Genomic DNA, 19,734 nt, shown 5'->3' with positions numbered 1-19,734 from the left:
TTAAAGGAACTGTAGGTTTTGAAAAGATACAGAAGGACTGCCTTCGAATAGCGAATGATTTTTGCTGTGGTAAGCTCCCCTACCGCACTCGCATACATACACGTACGCACGCACGCACACACGCACTAAAGGTGTTGAGGAGGTGCAGTTTTACCGTTAAAGGTGGCTGGAAACAGTTTTCCAATGCTCTGACCACCGGCTAATTTGGTAAAATTTGCTTCAAGGAGAGGCCTTTTCTTAAAAAAAAAAATCCTGAGGTTGTGAGGATTTTCCGAGATCGTCCCAAAGAGCTTTTTAATAAGATTTGCACGTTTATTTTTTGATTTCCATTCTACTATTCAGCTTTACATTTACGTGACAAGCACTCTATAACGCTTTAGCAAATTTAACTTCGCTTAACATTGTTTAATTCATTCAAAGAGTCTTATTATCAATCTAAAGAGAAAAAAATGCATATGCCGTCAAGGCAACTATCGAGTAAGTTTGACTTCTGTAGTGAACCCCTTGGACAGCTGTTTAAACACGATGGCATGCCCTGTAGTTGCACCGCTTGAATTTGGTCTCACCATCACGTGATTTGTTTTATCGGTGTCCGGGACAACCTCTCCGTTTACTCTCACATCTCCAGTTGCTATATTCACCGCATTGATCACTCTCACCTGAGATAAATCATTATTGGAGGTTAAAATCTAGAGCTGTTCGTTTGGAGAGCTTTTCCAATGAGTGTTGTTGAACCAAAACCAAAGCAATTACAACGGACAATCGGAAGAAAGAAAAATGTTCAGGAGTGCCAATCAGAACTCAAAGTAAAAAACAAGCAAACCGCTAAAAAGCGCGGGAACACGCGGCGACCGAATCTTTTTGCATCTAATTAGTTAAGAGAGTGGTGCGAGTTCTCTGGACCAATCACAAATCAAAGTAAAGTAAACCCAATGCAATTCCAGGTTACTTTCAACACTCAATTGAAAATTGCTCTAAGAGACGAGTGTAATTATGAATTGTGTTGCTACTATTTTATTGAACTGTGAAGGTCCCGAAAACTCACTCCTCCTTCTAAATCACTCAGATCAAAAGGAAAATCAATCTCGACTTGGTCGCACTTAGGTTCCTTTGTTTCAGTTTCTTTTGATTTTTCACAGGTTTCGAGTGACAAGCACATTCTTTCAAATCGGTCGTTATAATAACTTTAATGATGTTTTTAGGGAAATGAACTGAAAAACGCTTTCTTCGTACAAAACAAGATTACCTCATTCGTTTAAGCCACACTATCATAATCAAATGTGTAAATTCTTGATTTTTTCTGCGTAACATGTTGGTTTAAGATATTCATTAATGAGCACATGTAAACCTTTTTCAAAGACCACTAATTGCACGAGCCCGTAGGGCTCGTGCAATTTTGTTAGTCTTTGACAAAATTTATTCCTCCCTATTTAGTCCAAATTGCACTTGAAATCATGTGACTATCTATAGAAATCATTTAACAATTGTGTCATTGGAAATAATCAAACTACTAACAGCCAATCAGACTGCAAGAACCAACAGTATTCTAAAAAAAGAAGTAAAAAAAGAAGGAATATCAGTTTACAGATTACCTCTATGTCAACTGGTGTGCTAACAGAATAAAATCTTTCCTGCCCATTGACCTGACTGCCCCATTTCAAAGTCCTGGAGATGTTGAAATTTAGATTTGGATAAGAGACTGCAATGTACAAGTTTTGGGTATCCACTTCTTCCACCATCACAATGCAAGGATCCTGTGAGATAAAATATCAGAAGAACCGCAGATCAATCGATATTTATTTACACAAAAACCATATCACGTCCAGAAATGACCAAAAAGAAATTTTACTTTACATAAACTTAAAACAGATATATTTAATAACTATGCCGCCGAGACTGAAGAAAAATGGGACAAAAATATGATTTAAACCAATTTATTCCAGAAACGATTAAAATGTTTTCTGCCGCAAATCCGGTGCGAGTTCCTCTGAAGAATAGCGAAGGATATTTCGAGCTTGAGTAGCCAATCAGAGCGCGCCTTCAATGCTATCCATAGTTTTAGATTATACTACATACATATTACTCAAGTTTCAATAACGTGGCACTCTGCCATGTATATGAAGTAAATATGCCTTTTCTTTTTTTTTTCCATCAAAAAGGTTACGATCGATGCATATATATTTACATCAAAGGAACAAAGAAACAAAGCCTTTAGAAATTTGGACAGCAGCTCTTAGGCTTTCTGTCCCTATCTAATTAAACTTTCTTCCTTCTTTTGTGACGTTGAATTATACTGGAAGGATGAGACAGTGTTGAAACGGAGAATTATGTGCCTTTTGGTAAAAAAAAACGCTTCTAGACACAATTTTTTCCATGCTGTAAAGCTTCAAAAGGGATTTGGAAACCCTATGGTAAAAGAACCTTTATGAAAATCCGGAAATAAATGATAAATATTAATAATAGTAATAATAAATAAAAATGATTAATAATAAATAAAAGTGATATATATAAGAAATGAACAATAATAATTAATACTTGTATAAACATATTCCGCTGCGACCAACAACGCCTTTTAAAATAAAAATTCAAAACTTCTAAAAACAGTTTTACAAACAATTAGTTTATAAAAGTTATAGTATATTAAGATTTAAGATCAGGACTAAATAACTAGCTCTAAGAAAAAAACACCAAAAAAATGCCTCTCTAAAAAGAAAAGTTGAAACTTAGCATTATATTTCTACGCATAATTTTTTCCAAGGTATAGAGCTTCAACAGGAATTTGAAAATCCCATGGTAAAAATACCTTACTGAACAGCAGGAAACCAATGATAAATAATAAGAAAAAATAATAGTTCTATACACAAAGTAAACTGCAACTTACAATGCCTTTGAAAATTCAAAACTTGTAAAAACAGTTTGACAAACAATGCAAAACAATTATTGCATATTAAAATTTTAATCAGGACCAACCAACTGGCCATAAGAAAAAAACATGAACAAAATGCCTTTTTTAAAAGAAACGTTTTAAGTCTTTATTTTCTTTTAGCAAAAGGAGACGCTCTACATATTCGCGAATTTCGTCCTCTCTGTTAGTCTCGTTAAACCAACTCTGTTTTTACTCCTAGCTAAGCTAGACCACACCATGAAAAGTTTTACCTTTGTGACGTGCCCTACTGGACCCGAGGTATTGACAGATTTGTCAAAAAAAACGTATCCATACTGTGTCTCACCCGGCCTTGGGCAATTATTGATCTTCACCACGTGAGCCTTATTGTCTCTCTGAAGTACTTGATACCAGTAGCTGCCACTAGCTTGATTTTCGGCCAAAGTCTTTCAAATTATGAACAGGAATGTTAGTGCGAGATCAAAAAGAAAAAAAATCGTAATATTGTTGAAGGCTATTTGAACCCTATTAAAATAAAAAAAGGTTGGAATGTGACTTTCCATGCGAGACTGGACCATTTGGTACAAAAAACATTGTACATAAGAATGCTTAACGTATGTGCTTATCTATCCCACAATTTCTTATTTCGTCAGATTTTCGGTAAAAATCTATTGGCTTAGAAGCGAAGAAGGAATGCTTCTTGAAAAGCGACCACTGAGATACAACTGTTTCGTTTCCAGTTCACTTGTCAACAAATACTTGCTTATAAAAGCAACTTAACTTCCAAGATCCTGCACGAAATTCACAGTACTGACTGCCATACATTTTATGGTTATGAATTAGGTGTCATGGCAAAATAGCGGTCTACAGTATAGCTGATGACCTTGGTATTCTTATCACCTGTTTGCAGACTATCTATTGAAATCGCAAGATGTACACATGCAACACTTCTGAGAGCTAATTTTTTAAATGCGCATGCTTGAAGGAATCGTTTAATGAACTCTAAAATTCCTACCCGGACTTCTCCTGAGGGTCTGTTAACCAATATGGTGTATTCATAACCCTTGTCCGTTGGGTTCACTCCATGGTTGAGCCATGCGGTCGCATACCGAGCCGATGTAGCCTTTGAACCTCTTTGGTTTCTGGAATTTTGCAGGCCAATTTTCACATTAAGTCCCTGGTTATGCGCGTCGGGAATGTAGTAAGTGTTTCCTTAAATTTTTAAAATGAAAGAATCATGAAACTTCTATTATTTTTAGTAAAATAATAGTGTCCTAAACACAAGCATATTAACCACAAGGAGAAGTCACGTTAGACCTCACAGCAAGATTTAGATATATATAATTCCAATCCTAAACTCATATTCATTACAGAAAAGCAAAATAGCGGTTATGACGTCACCGTCACCGACAGTAGACACTGAACGATCACAACCCAAAAGAGCTACTTGAGTCTTGCAGTCTATAGTATTACATATTCTAATTATTCGTTCACTCACATTGTTTTAATATCATGCATAGTGGCCTCTAGATCGGGGAAAGTTTGGAAAAAATAAAGAAATACAGTAGCTCAATGCCTAAATCGAATCGTACATATCATGTATTTACCATTGACATCCATAAGTGTAGCTGCATGGTTTCCTGTGCCAAAGAAGGACGGCGCCTTTGTCAAGTCGGTGTTGAGTGAGTGACTTGTTTCGTTTATAAGAATTGATGATGGGTTGCTTGCGTTGAGAAGCTTCGTCTGGAACAACGTGGTCTGCAATCAATTTCAAACGTGCATTGCTCAGTTTCCTCACGAGAAAGATTGAGAAAATATTGTCGCGTAAAGTAAGGACATAGCATGATTGATGCGACTCAAAGGTTCACCATTTCAGACATGACAGGACGGAAAATTCGTGCACTGTAAGTACCTCCCTTTGTCCCATACAAAGCCTTAGAAAACTTTTCTAAGGGTTTGTATGGGGACAACGGGAGGTACTTACAGTGCACGCATTTTCCGTCCTGTCATGCACAGACCCTATTTCTACCTTTCCTGGGGCCCGTTTCTCGAAGGTTCCAATAACTAAATGCGCCCAAAGCCCTACTTCAATATCAAAATTTAAAGAATACAGAAGCAGGTTCTGACATCCTAACGAGTCTATTTTGTTCCTTTATCTGATAGTTTTATTGTATAATTTTTAAAAGTTTTGAAACTCCCATCTTGAATGACAACAGAACAGCTTTAAGGGCCCGTTAAGTGATTGGGACCTTCGAGAAACAGGCCTCTAGTTTCTGAGGCATGAAGTGACTAGGAATAATTTTGGCATCCATTCAACAATAACTAGCTGTTTACAGGGCCGTGCATTAACTGGTAAAGGCGATATAACGAGATCAAGGAAAGACAAGTATAATTTAAGAGGCCACAGTATACTTACGTTACCAAAGGTTAATGGCACAAAACATGGTTTAAATTGCGGCAAAGAAATGGAACTCACTTCCGGATAGCATACAGTAACCAGCAACTTTTTAAGCATATAGAACGAGAAGTATTGAGTTTTCTTTATATATATATATATTTTTGTTTTCAAAAAAATTATTTTCAGTTGAAAATACCAAATTACCTTGTTACACTCTCCCCCTTCATTCACTCTATCTATCTATCTACCTATCTATCTATCTATCTATCTATCTATCTATCTATCTATCTACCTATCTACCTATCTACCTATCTACCTATCTACCTATCTACCTATCTACCTATCTACCTATCTACCTATCTACCTACCTACCTACCTGTCTCTCTATCTGTCTATCTATCTATTCCAGTGCATTTTAGGTAATCCCTAAAATCCATTCACAGTTTACAGGTACACATTTATACCCTTGTTTAAAGAGAGGCGATAAAAAATTTAAGTATCTGGCTAAAAGACTCAACAAAATGACCTTCCCAGGACTCAAACCCATACTTCTCGAACAGAGGTCCACCGTGCAAACCCCTTCGTCACCATACTTCCTCCACGTTGTTTGTATTAGATAAATTGCAAGTTACCACAAGTAATAGTTCTTACTGTATCTGTCCCCGCCTTTCGATGAAATTAAGTTTTTGGTTGCAGAAATAATTCTAACAAATTTGAAGGAGAGCGGTCTCTAACAGGCTTGATGCGTAATTGAAAGGAAAAAAATTAAATGTACCTGAGTTATATTGGGCGAGCTCATGGTTGTTGTGATTCCAGATCCAAGACAAATCACGGCAAAATCTGCGAAAAACACGCTCTTCTTAAATCCAAATGTGATGTCAAGTTGAAAGGAACCAGCTGGAAACTTATAGCTTGGCTGTGAGAAATCCATTCCAAAGCCCCCCGTAGCATAATCACCGCCACCAATCAAAGTCAATCCGCCCGCAAGTTCCCTGGGTTGAAAATATCTGTGGAGCTACTTCAAATGTCAGATGATATAATTGGTTCATTTGTGCTAAATCTTTGATTGTTTATGTACCATATGAGCCTACAATACCACTATAATGATAAACATGCATTTTTTGGAGGAAGTCAGAATTTAAAACTAAAGCAAAAACACTTAACATGTTTCCTGTCCGGCCCACTGGATACTTTGAGGGGGGGGGAGGGGGAGGGGGGATATTTCCAATGGACAATAAAAAGCACACAAATTTATATCGACCTAAGCCTTATGATAATGTTAGAGAATTGGTTCACGCTTTAACTATGCGTATATCGAGTTACGGTTGCACTTGGGAAGTTTTGAGAAGACTGAAGGAGCAAGGAGCTAGAGTTGCTAGCGGCGCTCTCCAAATTTCCCACGTGCATCCATAATTCGATACGCGCACTCTGAGTATGGACCAATTCTTTAATATTATCCATTAGGTTTCTGGAAACCTAAGTTCAGTGAGTGTGGACCTTGCTATTTTGCACTCGGGCCATGATTGTATCTTTTTCTATTAAAACGCACTTCTTTCCTTTTGGCAGGGTGAGTTGGGGGGGGGGGGGGGGAGGGGGGAGGAATCCACAACACCCTGTCATTTTTAGCTACTTAGTTATTCCAGGATGCAGTTACCCTCTTACTTTCATACCAATAATGAATTATTATTTTCTATTCAATACATTGTTAAAACTTAATACAGAGTACATGACATTTGTTGTTGTTGTTGTTCTTGTTCTTGTTAAAAAGAGCCTTAAACGAAACTTCTACTAATAGAATAGTTCCCCAAAAGTTACGAATTTGGAAAACCGGTAGCAGGGAGATTTTTCGGTCCACGGGATCGAAGAGGGCAATCACGAACGGGGAATATGAGCCTATATTGCCCGCTAGGCTAACCAATCAGAACACGCGATTCCATTTGATCTGCCTGTTCGAGAAGCCAGCTAAACGATAAAAACGGATTTGAGCGAACGGAATTTAATTACTTACCTACGCTGCTGGCTAACTATCTGTTCAAGATCCATTTTTATTGTTGTTGTGCCCGGATGTCGTGTCCATTCCCAACCATTATCGATATCTAAAGTTTTAAGTGACGCCTCGCTGTTTGCAACAAGAAGTGCTCCATGACTCTGATAAAGACCATAAACATTTTGATTGCTTGAGGCCTCGAAGTCCCAGACATACTTGTTAAAGCCTTTCATTGTTACCGCCCAATTTTCTCTTCGTGCAATCACTAACGAAGCATAATTTCTCGTCCAGAATCCCTGGGGCGAGCTTTCGGCCGCTATACTCATCGAGGCAGCTTTAGAGCTTATTTCCTCCATGATGTTGATCGAACCAATAGTGTTTAGGTAATAGATACTTGTGAATATCGTCCCATCTTCCAAGTAATCGCTAACATCCTCATTGCCTGCATCATTAAGTCGTAGAAACATTTTGATCTTATCACTGTCGAGAGCAGCAATTTCACCCAGACTTCCATCAGCGTTCAAACTGGGAGCAGTTACACCGGCGTAAGCATAGGCAGGAAAATTCTTGGCCAAAATTGCACGGTAAAATCCTGGAAATCGACCACATACACTGTTCGGAGTTGAGTATTTAACGGCAACAATCCTCATTGTCTCTAGACCTTTCTTAATATGCTTGCTTGTGTCCTCACCTTTGAACCAAAACCACGAAAACACAACTCAAACTCTTATTACAAAATACAATTACTCCCTTTCTAAAATCCACGTATACCCCAAATATTAAATATACAACAGAGCTAGTTTATTACTGCGTCAGACAATTTTACACGGCCAAAAGATGAGAGTGTTCAGAAATCCTACGAGAAGATGCCTCTCTCCAACTGTTGCCTCACATTTCCCTTGCGAAACAAAATGATCACAGAGGCGTCTCCTCTTGCAGGCTAGAACAGAAAACAAAAGGAGCCTCTAAAAAGAATTATCGAGTTTATGGACGAAGAAGAAACCTAGACAAAAGAGAGCTTTATAGTAGTTCAAACCATGATATTTGTGTAGTCGTTTCGCTACCTTGGAAACCACACTTCAGAGAGGTCATCCGCTGACACATTTCCTTCCTGGCCTTTACCCCTCTATAATGTTGCTCAAAGCCATAGCGCTAAGTATCTAGCTAACATATTTGTAAATGACAATGCTACTGACAGGAGTCCTTCCCAGGACTATCCACAATCGGACAATCAGACTTCTCGAGCATATCTCAAACCAACGGTTTCTTAATCCATTTGGATCAATGTTAGTATCAGAGAAACTGCACACCTACTCCTCACCTAACCCAATAACGGTCAACTAAAACAAATTAGGGGTAATGTTGGGTTTGCAGAGGGGTAGGTACGCAGTGGCTCTTTTTTTTTGTCCCCATTTTACTTTCCCTTGTAACAAGATCATTCTTACTCAATTTAAATGGTGTTCCACTAAGTAGAAACTCGATGAGTGCGCCACAATGGATAGCATGCGGAGTGTAAGCAGAGGCATAATAGCTGTTGTGATGGAATCCAAGGTAATCAGGCTTTAAAACTCCTGCGAAACCTTCATTAGGAGACAGTGCGTTGGCGTACCATGAGACAAGTTCTTCCATGTCACGAATTTTATCAAGCTTTTTGGCATCTGTTGTAGTTGGCATCATTAGAACAGTAAACAACCTGCAAAAGAAAGAGCCAGCGCACATAAGGCTGAGGATTGAACGTCTTTATTTTTTGAACAGTTGACTTCAAGATAAATGAGTTTGCTCGTGCAAGGTATTTCATAAATTTCTATCGAGAGGGAACACAATGGTCTAAAGGGAAATGATTTGACAATAATAACAAAAACAATAAACATAAGAAGGGAAAAAGAAGGCAAAAAAGGGATTGGTTGAGGAGGGAGAGATTAAAATTTTTTTTTTTTAATACAAGTTTCGTAACGGTAGAAGATGGAAGAATGTCTCAGGATGAAGTTAATTCAAAATAATTGCAGATTACGAACTTAAAAAACGTAGACTAAATGTTTTAAGATGTTAAGGCGTAGCCCACGAGAAACATAGCCTTAAGTATCTCTGACGTGATGCTGAGTTTAACACAAGAGCGCATTTCGACTGGATGTCATAAAACTGACACCAAAGTAATCACAGTGGCCAATCAGGACACAAGGAGCAGCAAGGACTTGAACTAAAATCGAAGCTAACTTCTTGAAGCGCGGAAAGGCGCAATTGAGCAGCTCCCTACTGGCCCTTGCGTTCGTCTTGCATCTGTTTGGTTGAGTGGTAGCACGAGTTTTCTCGCCCAATCACAGTGTCGTGAAGCAGAAAAAAAAAGAAATCCCGGATTACCTTCGACAATTAACAAAGACACAACACAATGACCCCGTCAGAATTCGAAACCAGGACCTCACTATTTGAAGTAAGAGCACAAACTACTAGGCCACTGTTGGCTCTGACGAAGGGCAAACGCTCGAAACGTCGGCTCTTAGAAACTCTTTACAGTGGTCAATTTACATTGCCAACTCGGTTGATGATACCAAATTAACTTGGAATACCCCACTGACGCAGCAACACAGTTTTCTTTGGAAACTTACCCAATTTTCACACAGTTTTGTATTAGTAAACAAAAGTAACGCATACCTAGAAAAAAAAAAATGTCACATAAGGAACTGACATGAAAAACATCTTGCCTGAATACTGCAATGGTTCTCATACGATCAGCAGTTGTACCAGCATATTCAAACGGGTCTTGATAAACTTCTCCAAACTCGTTGTACCACTTCATAGTAGTCACATAATCATCGATTTTACCAGCGGCGGTGATTTCCTTCCTCAGGAGGAAGACTGCATTCATAAAACCTGCACCGGAATTGTTCATCTCATGATCCAAAGTACCAATACCACTACCATCGTTCCAACCTGAAAAATGCAAGAGCTGAATTATATCCCATTCTCACCAAAGCTTTAAACATGTTTTAAAGCTATTTTGGTAAAAATGGTATAAAATTTGTAGATAGAAATAAGAGAGATGATAAGTTTTGAGCTCGGTAAAAAAACATAGAAAGATGTTTTTCGTCTTGTGACGAGCGTGGGACAAAGAAAAAATTCCGAGTCCCCATGAGGAATCGAACCTCACACCTTCGGATTCTGCGCTCCGATGCTCTACCACTGAGCCACAGAGACTCCACGGTGAGCGAGGTCTACTACGAAATTCATATGACACGCGTCGGAGGACGGAATTCAAAGGTTTGAGGTTCGGTTCCTCATGGGGACTCAGAGTTCTTTCTTTGTCCCACGCTTGTGACAAGACGAAAAACGTCTTTCTCTATTTCTTTAACGAGCTCAGAACTTACCAGTTCTTAATTTCATGAGCTCCAGGAATGGAATTATATGAATTATCGCATCAATGTCAGTATCTAAGCAACTGGGCACCTACCCCTCCCCTAACCTACATTAACCCTGACTTACTATGGGTTCATCGTTGGATCAGGGGAGGGCTTTTGTACGTCGTTGCTCTAAGGGGGGTAATCTTCAATGAAGTAAGGGGACCAAGGGGATTTGCAATATTCCTAGTCGCTTCACGCTACGAAGACTGCGATAAGCTCTGGCGCCTTGTGAGCACCAATGACTCGAGTTCCATACTTTACCCAATTGTTCATAGACTCACCTTGATCTTCAATATATTCCAAAAGGAGAAGTAATCGTTCCTTCCGCTTCATATTCAGAGTGCCTATGGCCACCTTCACTTCAGCCAACGTGTAAGATGTTTGAGTGGTACCCAGGGCGGTGGTGAATATGGCTTGAATGTTCTGATTACCTCCCGCTATTTTCTATGGTTGAAAAAAAGAAAGAAAATTCAGTAAAACCATCCTGCATTCTCTGAAAAGTACTTATATTAAATGTTCCCTCCGTCATCTTAGCGGCAGGTAAAATTCAGAAAAAAGAATGGGGCCTATTTTAAATAAAGTTTGCTAAAGGCAACTTCACATTTTTAGAGCTAAGATAAACAGCAAAAAAAGAAAATGTTATAATTTAATTAGGAGAAAAAAGTAAAAAGTTCACTTTCGCGAGCAGATGATTCAGAAGAAAAGGTCTACAAGAACGTCACGGTCGTTGGCCTTGCCTTTCACAAAACAATTTTGGTCACGGGGTGGGGGAGGGGGTAATTCGAACGAACCACTCTCCAAAAGCCAGGGAGGTTGCTTAGGCGGATTGCGTGGGGGGGGGGGGGGGGGGGGTTGCCTTGGAGGGGTTGTTAAAGCCTAAAATTGATTGAAGCATGCAAACCCAAAATACAATTGAGATTTTTCCTAGCATCCAAAAATTCTTCCAGCCTCTCGTGTTTGGACACGGCTGGGAGAACACTGAGAGAGAACTCTACTTTGCTTTTTTAACTTGTATCTAGAAAAAGTGTGTATCTTAAACTTTGACAACCATGTTTACAAACCCTCATCTGAACACACCTATCAAGGTTAAGGGTGAACCTTAATCCATTTTACCCCCGAGAGTAACTAACATCGAACTTCTCCTTAGAGTATCACTACTGAATAAAATATCAAGATCATGAGAATAAAGAAAATGATTAGCTCCTAAAATAAGCTCTTGATTAATGTACAAATTCTCTTGCCAGTATCGTGGAAAACGAACAGAGAACACTATAGAGAATTAATGCATACTGATACTGGACTATAAAGGGTTAAAGAGCTGATCAACTATACCTTTATGGCTGCATTTTTCTGGTCCATGGCTCCATTCAAGTTGGACAGTTGATCGACCGCCAATGCATTGACGTCAACATCACGTGATCTCACATGATAATCCAGTGCCAATGGAAGAAGCACTTTCTCCACCACCTCCCCAAATTTTTTACCACCAGTAACTTTAGACTTGTCGGCATAAAGAGGCACCCCTGGAGAGTAACAGTGCAAATACAATTTTGGAGGTTTTATTTTTGGATAGAGCAACAAAAAAAAGCTGTTCTCAATCATTTTGCTGACACATCAAATTATCAACAACCAACTTACTGACATCATTAGGCAACTCACCAACACCATTAGGCAACTCGTTGTTGTCATTATTAGACTTGCCAACACTTTTAGTCAACTCCCCAACCCCCAAGTTCGCCCCCTGGTGAACTCACCAACAACTTAGTTCAACACCAGTACTTCAGCGAGTTGACAAAAGACAACCCTCGACAAGTTTTTCAAAGATGGGCTACAAGTTCACTACTGGTTTGGTAAATTGGTTGTCCATAGTTTGACATGTCCACACAGTGACCGGTTTGAAGGCCATACCGATCTAATCGATGAGTAACTTGCTTTGTCTCAAACATTCTTGTAGCAAAGCATTGGTGCATGGTTAGCAAAATCTCCTTTGTAAAGAAAGAAGAGTCACTTGGTGACTGAATTTTCTTGATACTAAAATTTTATGCATAGATATAAGTGCAGCTGTTAAGTTGAAAAGGAAATCTTGGCCATAGAGAACCATTTCCGTCACTCTGCAAATTCTGCATTGCTCAACTATGGGAGTTAGAGGGTTAAAATTTCACTATAGTGGTTAAATTATTATTTTCAATCCTTAAACTTGCCACCAAACAAAAATTCAGAATTTTCAGAATTTTGCTAAAAAGTCATGGGTTAGTTATTAACACGGTTTTTACCTGTAATAACACCTTCTGAGCTTTTCACAATATTTAGTTGTTCATACTGAGTGTAAGCACTATCCACTTGCATCTGTAAAGACATCCATCTCCTCTGAGCATTTGTTGGAAACTGGAGTGAGCTCTGAGATTGATTAACAAACCAATTCTCTAGTCGCTTTTCAATCAGGGTCATATTGTCCAGTTTTTCTTGACTGGGTGTGGTAACAGAAATGGTTGGTGGTGATACCTAAAAGAAATATGCATAGATTATTTTACATGGATGTGAATTTTTTTCTTTGAGCGAGAGATATCTGATCATCAATAGAAGATAAATTGTATCCAAAAGCAGACAATAATGTAATATTCTGTTTATCAGTAAATATCAGCATCATAACTATTTAAATCACTGACAGCTTTAAAACATTGTATTTTTGAGAGCACCTAATGCAGAGATCACCAAAACTTGCCCCAGCCATCATTAACTGATTCAATTAAAAAATCTTCCAGCTCCCCAAACTTTACTCCAAGACCAAAGCACAGAGTGATTTACAGTTCCTGCATGAATGAACCCTTTTAGTTTGCATAAATGAATTTTGTGTAACAACATCAATATCAAACACATCACATCTTTCAAGACAAAACTGACAGAGCATTTAAACAGATCTATGCTTTTTTCTATTACTAGTGGAGCAGGGGAGAGGGATGGCACAGTAGTGAGAGGGCTCGCCTCTCACCACTGTGGTGTCAAATGTGCGTTATGTTCTTTGTTGGTCCTCATATTTGCTTCATGAGTTTTTCTCCTAGTCCTCCGCTTTTCCTCCATCCACAAAAACCAACATTCTAAATTCCAATTCCACTTGGAAACAGTGGACAAGAAGAGCCACCTTGTAGAATGTACACTGCTAAATCCCATTTCATTTTTATTTCATTAGATATATATTTTAAGACAAACATGTTCAAACATACCTGACTCCAGCGATAGGTTTGCTGCCAGAAGTTGTTGTTAGAGTAAAGGTTTGGATCCAATGGTGGTACCACTTTGTCACGGCTTTGCCTCCTGACTTCACTTGCAAAGCGCAAGACATCAAAATACAAAGGATGTATGGTAGCTTGAGTTGTGGGAGCAGTTATTTTCATAACATTTATATCTTTTTTTTTAGTCACAATAGCTTCTTGATAGGATACCCACACAGCACGCCACCCCTTCAAATGGAAAGAATAAAGTGATTATTGTACAGCTGGTTTCAATTTCAACATAAGCCTTATAACTCCCAGAAGTGATTAACATGTAACTTCTCCCCATAATATCCATACATTATCTGGTAAACAGGTAGTGACAATACTCAAACTCATCAGGTACAAGTTATTACATTGATCGCACACCAAATTCTCATAACAAATTTACAAAGAAATGTCAAGCAGCTATAGGGGAGAATTAACAATCAGATCTTGGGAGTTAAAGGCTTACGTGCAGGCTCTCATGTTTTGCCTTACAGCCCTTTTCCAGGCACAGCTGTCTATTATATTATCAACAGCAGCTTATGGAAAAAGTTATTGTTATGCCCATGATTTTACTCAAATTACTTTCAACTGCTGCTTAGCTCCATTGCTTTCTTTGTTTCACTTCCTACTTCTTTTCTACACCCAAAAGTTTGGATAAGTAGTCATTCTATACACAAGCATTCTGGTGTCGTGTTGACAGATGTTTAGATGTGGGCTGTGGTTTGGTTGCCTTAGTAACCTCCTTGATTCTAAGGAGATTGCTGTCTTTCTCTGTCCTTATCTTTGAAATAACCATCCCCCAAAGCTATCAGTCAAGTGTATTACTATAGCATTTTGCCATAATACTTGTTAACACCATCAACAAGTAATCCATAGATACCCCTTACTAAACAAGTCTATGGACTGTACACTATGATACCAACCAAGTTTTTTCAGCTCAGATTTATAGCCCGCAAAAGGCTGAAAAAACCAAGGTTCTGTAACTTACAGTGCAGTCCAAGAAAACGAGGTCAGTAAGTTATTTACTATATCTCTGAGTTCAAATAGAGGGGAAACATTTCAGGTCAAACAAACTCTTAAATTTAGCAGGTCAGAGAGAAATATGGCTAACAAAATTAACTAATCACAGATCACATAAGAGCTAAGTGATACAATAATACATGATCATACTTCAAATATGAGAAAAATTCAATGTTTTACATTACTGTCATAAAACATTTCCAATGCCGTAGTTGTAAATGCCGCATTGATAGAAGATACTTCTGCTACACTTCAAAGTATGCTCGCACACATCATCAAGGTGTACAAAGGCAATCTTCTGCACAATTGCAAAATTGAATTTGATCTCAGGAATTTAACAGGTGTTTTGCAACGTTACCCCTTACCTTAAAATTCAGCTTAATATTGAACTGTGATACAGTAACAGTGGTGGATGCAGTATTTTGGAAAGAGACAGCCAAGCTCTCTCCTGCACGTGGATTATTGTTGTAAAGCCACAGCTGAATCCCTCCTCTTCGAAGCTCTCTTCCTGAAATCTGAGATGTATGTTGCAGTTAATTTATGATCTCAGTTATTTTTAATTAACACATCACAGAGACACTTTTACACAAACATAGCATACATTTGAAGCTTTAAAATTGGTTCTGTTTACTTACTATGCACCAATATTTTCAGTTTATCTTTCACTAGATAACAAATTGCATTTTTATCACTAGTTGATTTGGGGGGTGGGATGGGGGTTGCTAAGATTGACAAAATAAGTTTGTAAAACATGTTAAATTATTTTCCTTAGTTGAAGATTTAAGGCTAAATTTTAAATATGTGTTCAGTATATGTAAATAAATAAATAAATCTGGAAAGTTAAAAGAAAGGGCAATAATGCTTTATACCCAAAGTGACCAGTATCTAATTTCTCCATGTTGTAACACTCCTGAATCATTCGTTAAGATCATGAGAGTAAAGGAAATGATTGCAAGCCTAGGAGGCTCCTGATTTTTAATCAAATTCTCCTTGTCACTACCTTGAAAAATGTAAAGAGGATAGTATGGAGAAAATACATACTGATGTTAGGGTACAAAGGGTTAAAACTTACTGCTGGGGAGAAGGTATGTGTCATTGTATCTCCACTGGCCCAAGTCCAATTCATTGAATGTGATCCATCTTTATACCGTACAGACGATAGCGCAAGTGCCGATGTTGCTGGGACACTGAAGGCATCAATATCAGAGGCGGCCTCAAATGAATACTCTTGATTGGAGAGATTGAAGAGATGAGTCAAAATTAGTAAACACAATAATTATTCTTTCGAAGAGCAGAGAGCAGTCCCGAGATTTTTACATCTCATCGTTTAGGAAGATCAATTGAAATTCTTCAATCGGGTATTTTTTCTTCTTTAAAATACCATGAAAATGTCTTCATGATAAATCTTGTCAGTGTCATTTTCGTTAAATATAACTGGTTTCGGACTTTCGTCGGTTTCGAGGCTGGCTTCGTTGTTATTATTTTTGTCTGGCTTTGTAACCAAGTCTCCTAGACATCTCGTGACAATAACATTAGTCATGGCTCTTTGAAGATTGCGCGGGAAAAGTAAAAAATAGGTAAGCAAATAAACATCGCACCATTCTTGCAAATCGGTTTTTCAAGTGAAATGTAAACTTTGGTCATTAGTAAATATTTAACTCTCTAAATTGCTTATCAATAAAAATTTACGGAATTATGTAAACAAGTACGATGGTCTTTTGCTCATGAGGGAGCACGGTGGCCTATAATTTGTATTGCATAATCTACGGGTACAAATTATCCCCTTTAAATGAAAAGAATTAAATAAAAAGAAATATCAGAAAGAAAAGAGGGATATAGCTAAAAGCGTGCATGAAGCCCGTACTCAAGGATACAAACTATGACCTTGAAAGCACAACTCGAGGAACGTTTTGCGTCGATGTCGTTTGAGATTGCGTGATTTTCCCATTAATCATAACCATCACAATTTCCTCAAATGTGATTGGTGCATCAGCTGATTTATATTTGACTAATCACCCTGTACAACTGTAATCGGACAGTTGGCTGTAATCGAACAATTGCAATCGGATAGTTGAAGCAGCCAATCTTAATAAGTCCACTCAGCTAAATCCACGAATCACAGAATGAATCACAATAACCATTGCAACAACCACTTACCCTGAAGAGAAAACTGGGAAATTTCCAAATTTTTTGCTTTAGACATCGTCCTTACTGGAGATATTTGCCCTAAATGTATCTTTTTGGGGGGGAAATTGTTATGGTTGTGATTAATTGGCAACAGGACTTCGTGTCATCCAATTCAGTCTGTAATCATACTCGTGATTGACAAATCGGACTCCCGCTTCGCGGTCGTCCGATTTTGTAAATCCCTCGTATGACTACAGACCGAAATGGACTCCACCTGGTCCTATTACCATTATGAATTATACATCAAAAAATTTTTTCCAAGTACGCGCGTGATTATTACTAGCACAGGCAAAAATGAAGATTGGCCCATTATATCTCTTAAGAACACACTGTGATCTATCTTATATACCATAGTTCCCGAACAGAGTTTGATATATGCTCTTAGTTCTTAAAAAATGTTTAAAAGACGTTTTTTCCCCCTTAATCTATAACCAAGCTCTCCATAACACATTAATGCCTATTTACGACATGGGAAATTTGACCGCTTTAATTAAATGGAGAAGATTCCTGAAAGCGAAACCGAGAGGAAATCAATGATTTAGGGATCTTCAAGACTTACTCGATTAGTTGCAAACGATGGATACTTGAATAATAATTCACGACAAGCGAAGTGGCTCGAGCTAAGTTAAAATACAATTATGGATGAACTAAGTCGATTGACTTTTAAACTGTTACCTGCGGCTCCCTCGATGGGTTTTAAGAGAGGAAGGACAAAGATCGCAGAGAGGGCAAGACATAACATTCTCCTGTACGAAAATAGTAAACATAAATATAGAATAAAACAAATATATATATCGTAATTTTTTTTTAAAAGTGAATTGGACCATTTAACGTTGCAATGATGATGATGCGTTTAAGTTTCGCTAGAAAAACTGAACAAAGGATTAGTTAAAAAATTGACACAAGGAAACAAATTACACTTAAGCCCGCTACATATCTCAGCCTTCCATAACGATGACCAAATCTTACCAGTCCTATGAATATAAAAACGCTTAAACAAGAATGAGGCAAATGTTTTTTTCTGGGTTACATTTGCAGTTCTCAGATATGAAGCTCGAGTTTTCTCCGAACTTAATATAATAACCATGAATATCACTGGCATAGCACTTCACCTAATGTTCTATTTTGTATACAGTTGTAATTTGAACACTTTCCTTACCTGAAATAAACCTACCTTTTGTTCCTGACAGTCCCTCTGTGATGTTTGATCCTCAGTGAAAACTTAATTTTCATAAAACACTCATGCTTTACACCCTTATTTATAGCAAAATTATTTCACGGTCATAGTTCCACCCTCTAGCTGGTCGGATGAATACTGACACAATAGTTTTTTGCTTTTCGAGAAAAAAAGCATTTAAATTTAATGAGACAGCCCATGCTCTAAGAATTAAAGCGAGAAGAAACGTTGACTAATTTATGATATGAATGCCAGGTACCACAGCTCACTGCTCCAGATGAAGCCTTTTCCCGCTTGACTATGTTTTAATCCCTCAGGGGTTTCATATGAACATTTTTTTCATAAGCATCTGCCGATGGTACAGTTGGTGGCTGTGCCCCAAGGCGAGACCCGAACACTTCAGCCTGAGCAAGTTAAACCCAGACGGCGGTGAGAGGTCTTAAAAAATCCTTGATATCTGATCCCTTCCTCCACGCACAATTTCCAGCCAATCAGATTGTTCCCCTTTGTTACCGAAGGAATCCATGTACGTTTAATTAGCTCATGTTATAGGAACATCTTTGGGCCCAAGATATTAGAGTCTACTCTTTATTCACATTTCATAATTATTTCAGGAATCTATCGGAGATTCAATCTTTCATACATCGTACTATGGCTTTTTTCTACTCTAAAAAGAGAGCTTTGTCTTGGTTCCGGCTGTCTTTAGCAAGAGGGTAAATGTTTTAAATTTTAGTTGAATGGAGTGCATTTAGTTTTAATGGGATCATTTAAATTTCATGAGGTCACTCTGAGGATCTGCTCTCAAGCAAGAAGTCGTCAGTAATTTATAGCAAAAATGTTTGTGACTACGCTTTCGGTAACCAATAGTTCCAAATAATTTAGTGTTAACAACTTAGTTGAAAACGTAAATCCGTCACCGTAAAAAGTGAGAAAGCTGACGTTTCGAGCGTTAGCCCTTCGTCAGGCTAACGCTCAAAACGTCAGCTTTTTTTACTATTTACGGTGGCCAATTTATGTTTTGACTCGGTTGTTAACACTAAATTACTTGCTATACTCTCCCACCAACGCAGCACCACAGTTTCTATAGAAACTTACCCCCTTTATTCAATTGTTCCAAAACTCTGTTCAAACAGCTAGAATTGACTTACGTTGATCTAACTTCTAAATAAACATCTGCTCTTAGGTAAAAAGACTTTCTTGAAACTTTTGCTAACATCTGAATTCGAACTTCTGTTGCAAACTCAATTCTTAAATTCTATACTTCTTGAAGTGTTTGAAATGAATAACTGCGCTTTATTATTTTCCTTGTTTACACATAGTCTACCTTAGGTCACTTATACTCCATTTACACCAGCAAAACATGTTCTCCCAAAGGTGATGAAACCCACGCCTATATTGCACCTAACCGCGCGAGTAAAGAAAAGAATGA

General features: G+C 38.1%; 1 protein-coding gene across 1 annotated transcript; it reads right to left on the bottom strand.

Annotated features, from left to right (window-relative positions):
- Positions 1–267: 267 nt before the first annotated feature.
- On the bottom strand, positions 268–18,609 carry LOC149037249 (uncharacterized). The gene is made up of 17 exons (XM_089187513.1): positions 18,303–18,609; positions 17,804–17,874; positions 16,014–16,168; positions 15,307–15,456; positions 13,886–14,122; positions 12,938–13,166; positions 11,997–12,187; positions 10,946–11,108; positions 9,969–10,197; positions 8,715–8,962; positions 7,291–7,960; positions 6,058–6,289; positions 4,492–4,642; positions 3,900–4,096; positions 3,157–3,330; positions 1,593–1,754; positions 268–659 (listed from the first exon to the last, which is right to left on the bottom strand). The coding sequence occupies exons 1-17, from the start codon at positions 18,359–18,361 to the stop codon at positions 471–473; spliced, it is 3,507 nt and encodes a 1,168-aa protein (XP_089043639.1). The 5' UTR covers positions 18,362–18,609; the 3' UTR covers positions 268–470.
- Between the last annotated feature and the right edge of the window lie 1,125 nt (positions 18,610–19,734).

Source organism: Pocillopora damicornis, chromosome 11 (assembly GCF_964200805.1).
Source record: "Pocillopora damicornis chromosome 11, jaPocDami1.2, whole genome shotgun sequence".
In the NCBI taxonomy this organism is placed as follows: domain Eukaryota; kingdom Metazoa; phylum Cnidaria; class Anthozoa; order Scleractinia; family Pocilloporidae; genus Pocillopora; species Pocillopora damicornis.
This window is presented reverse-complemented; position numbering and strand designations above follow the sequence as displayed.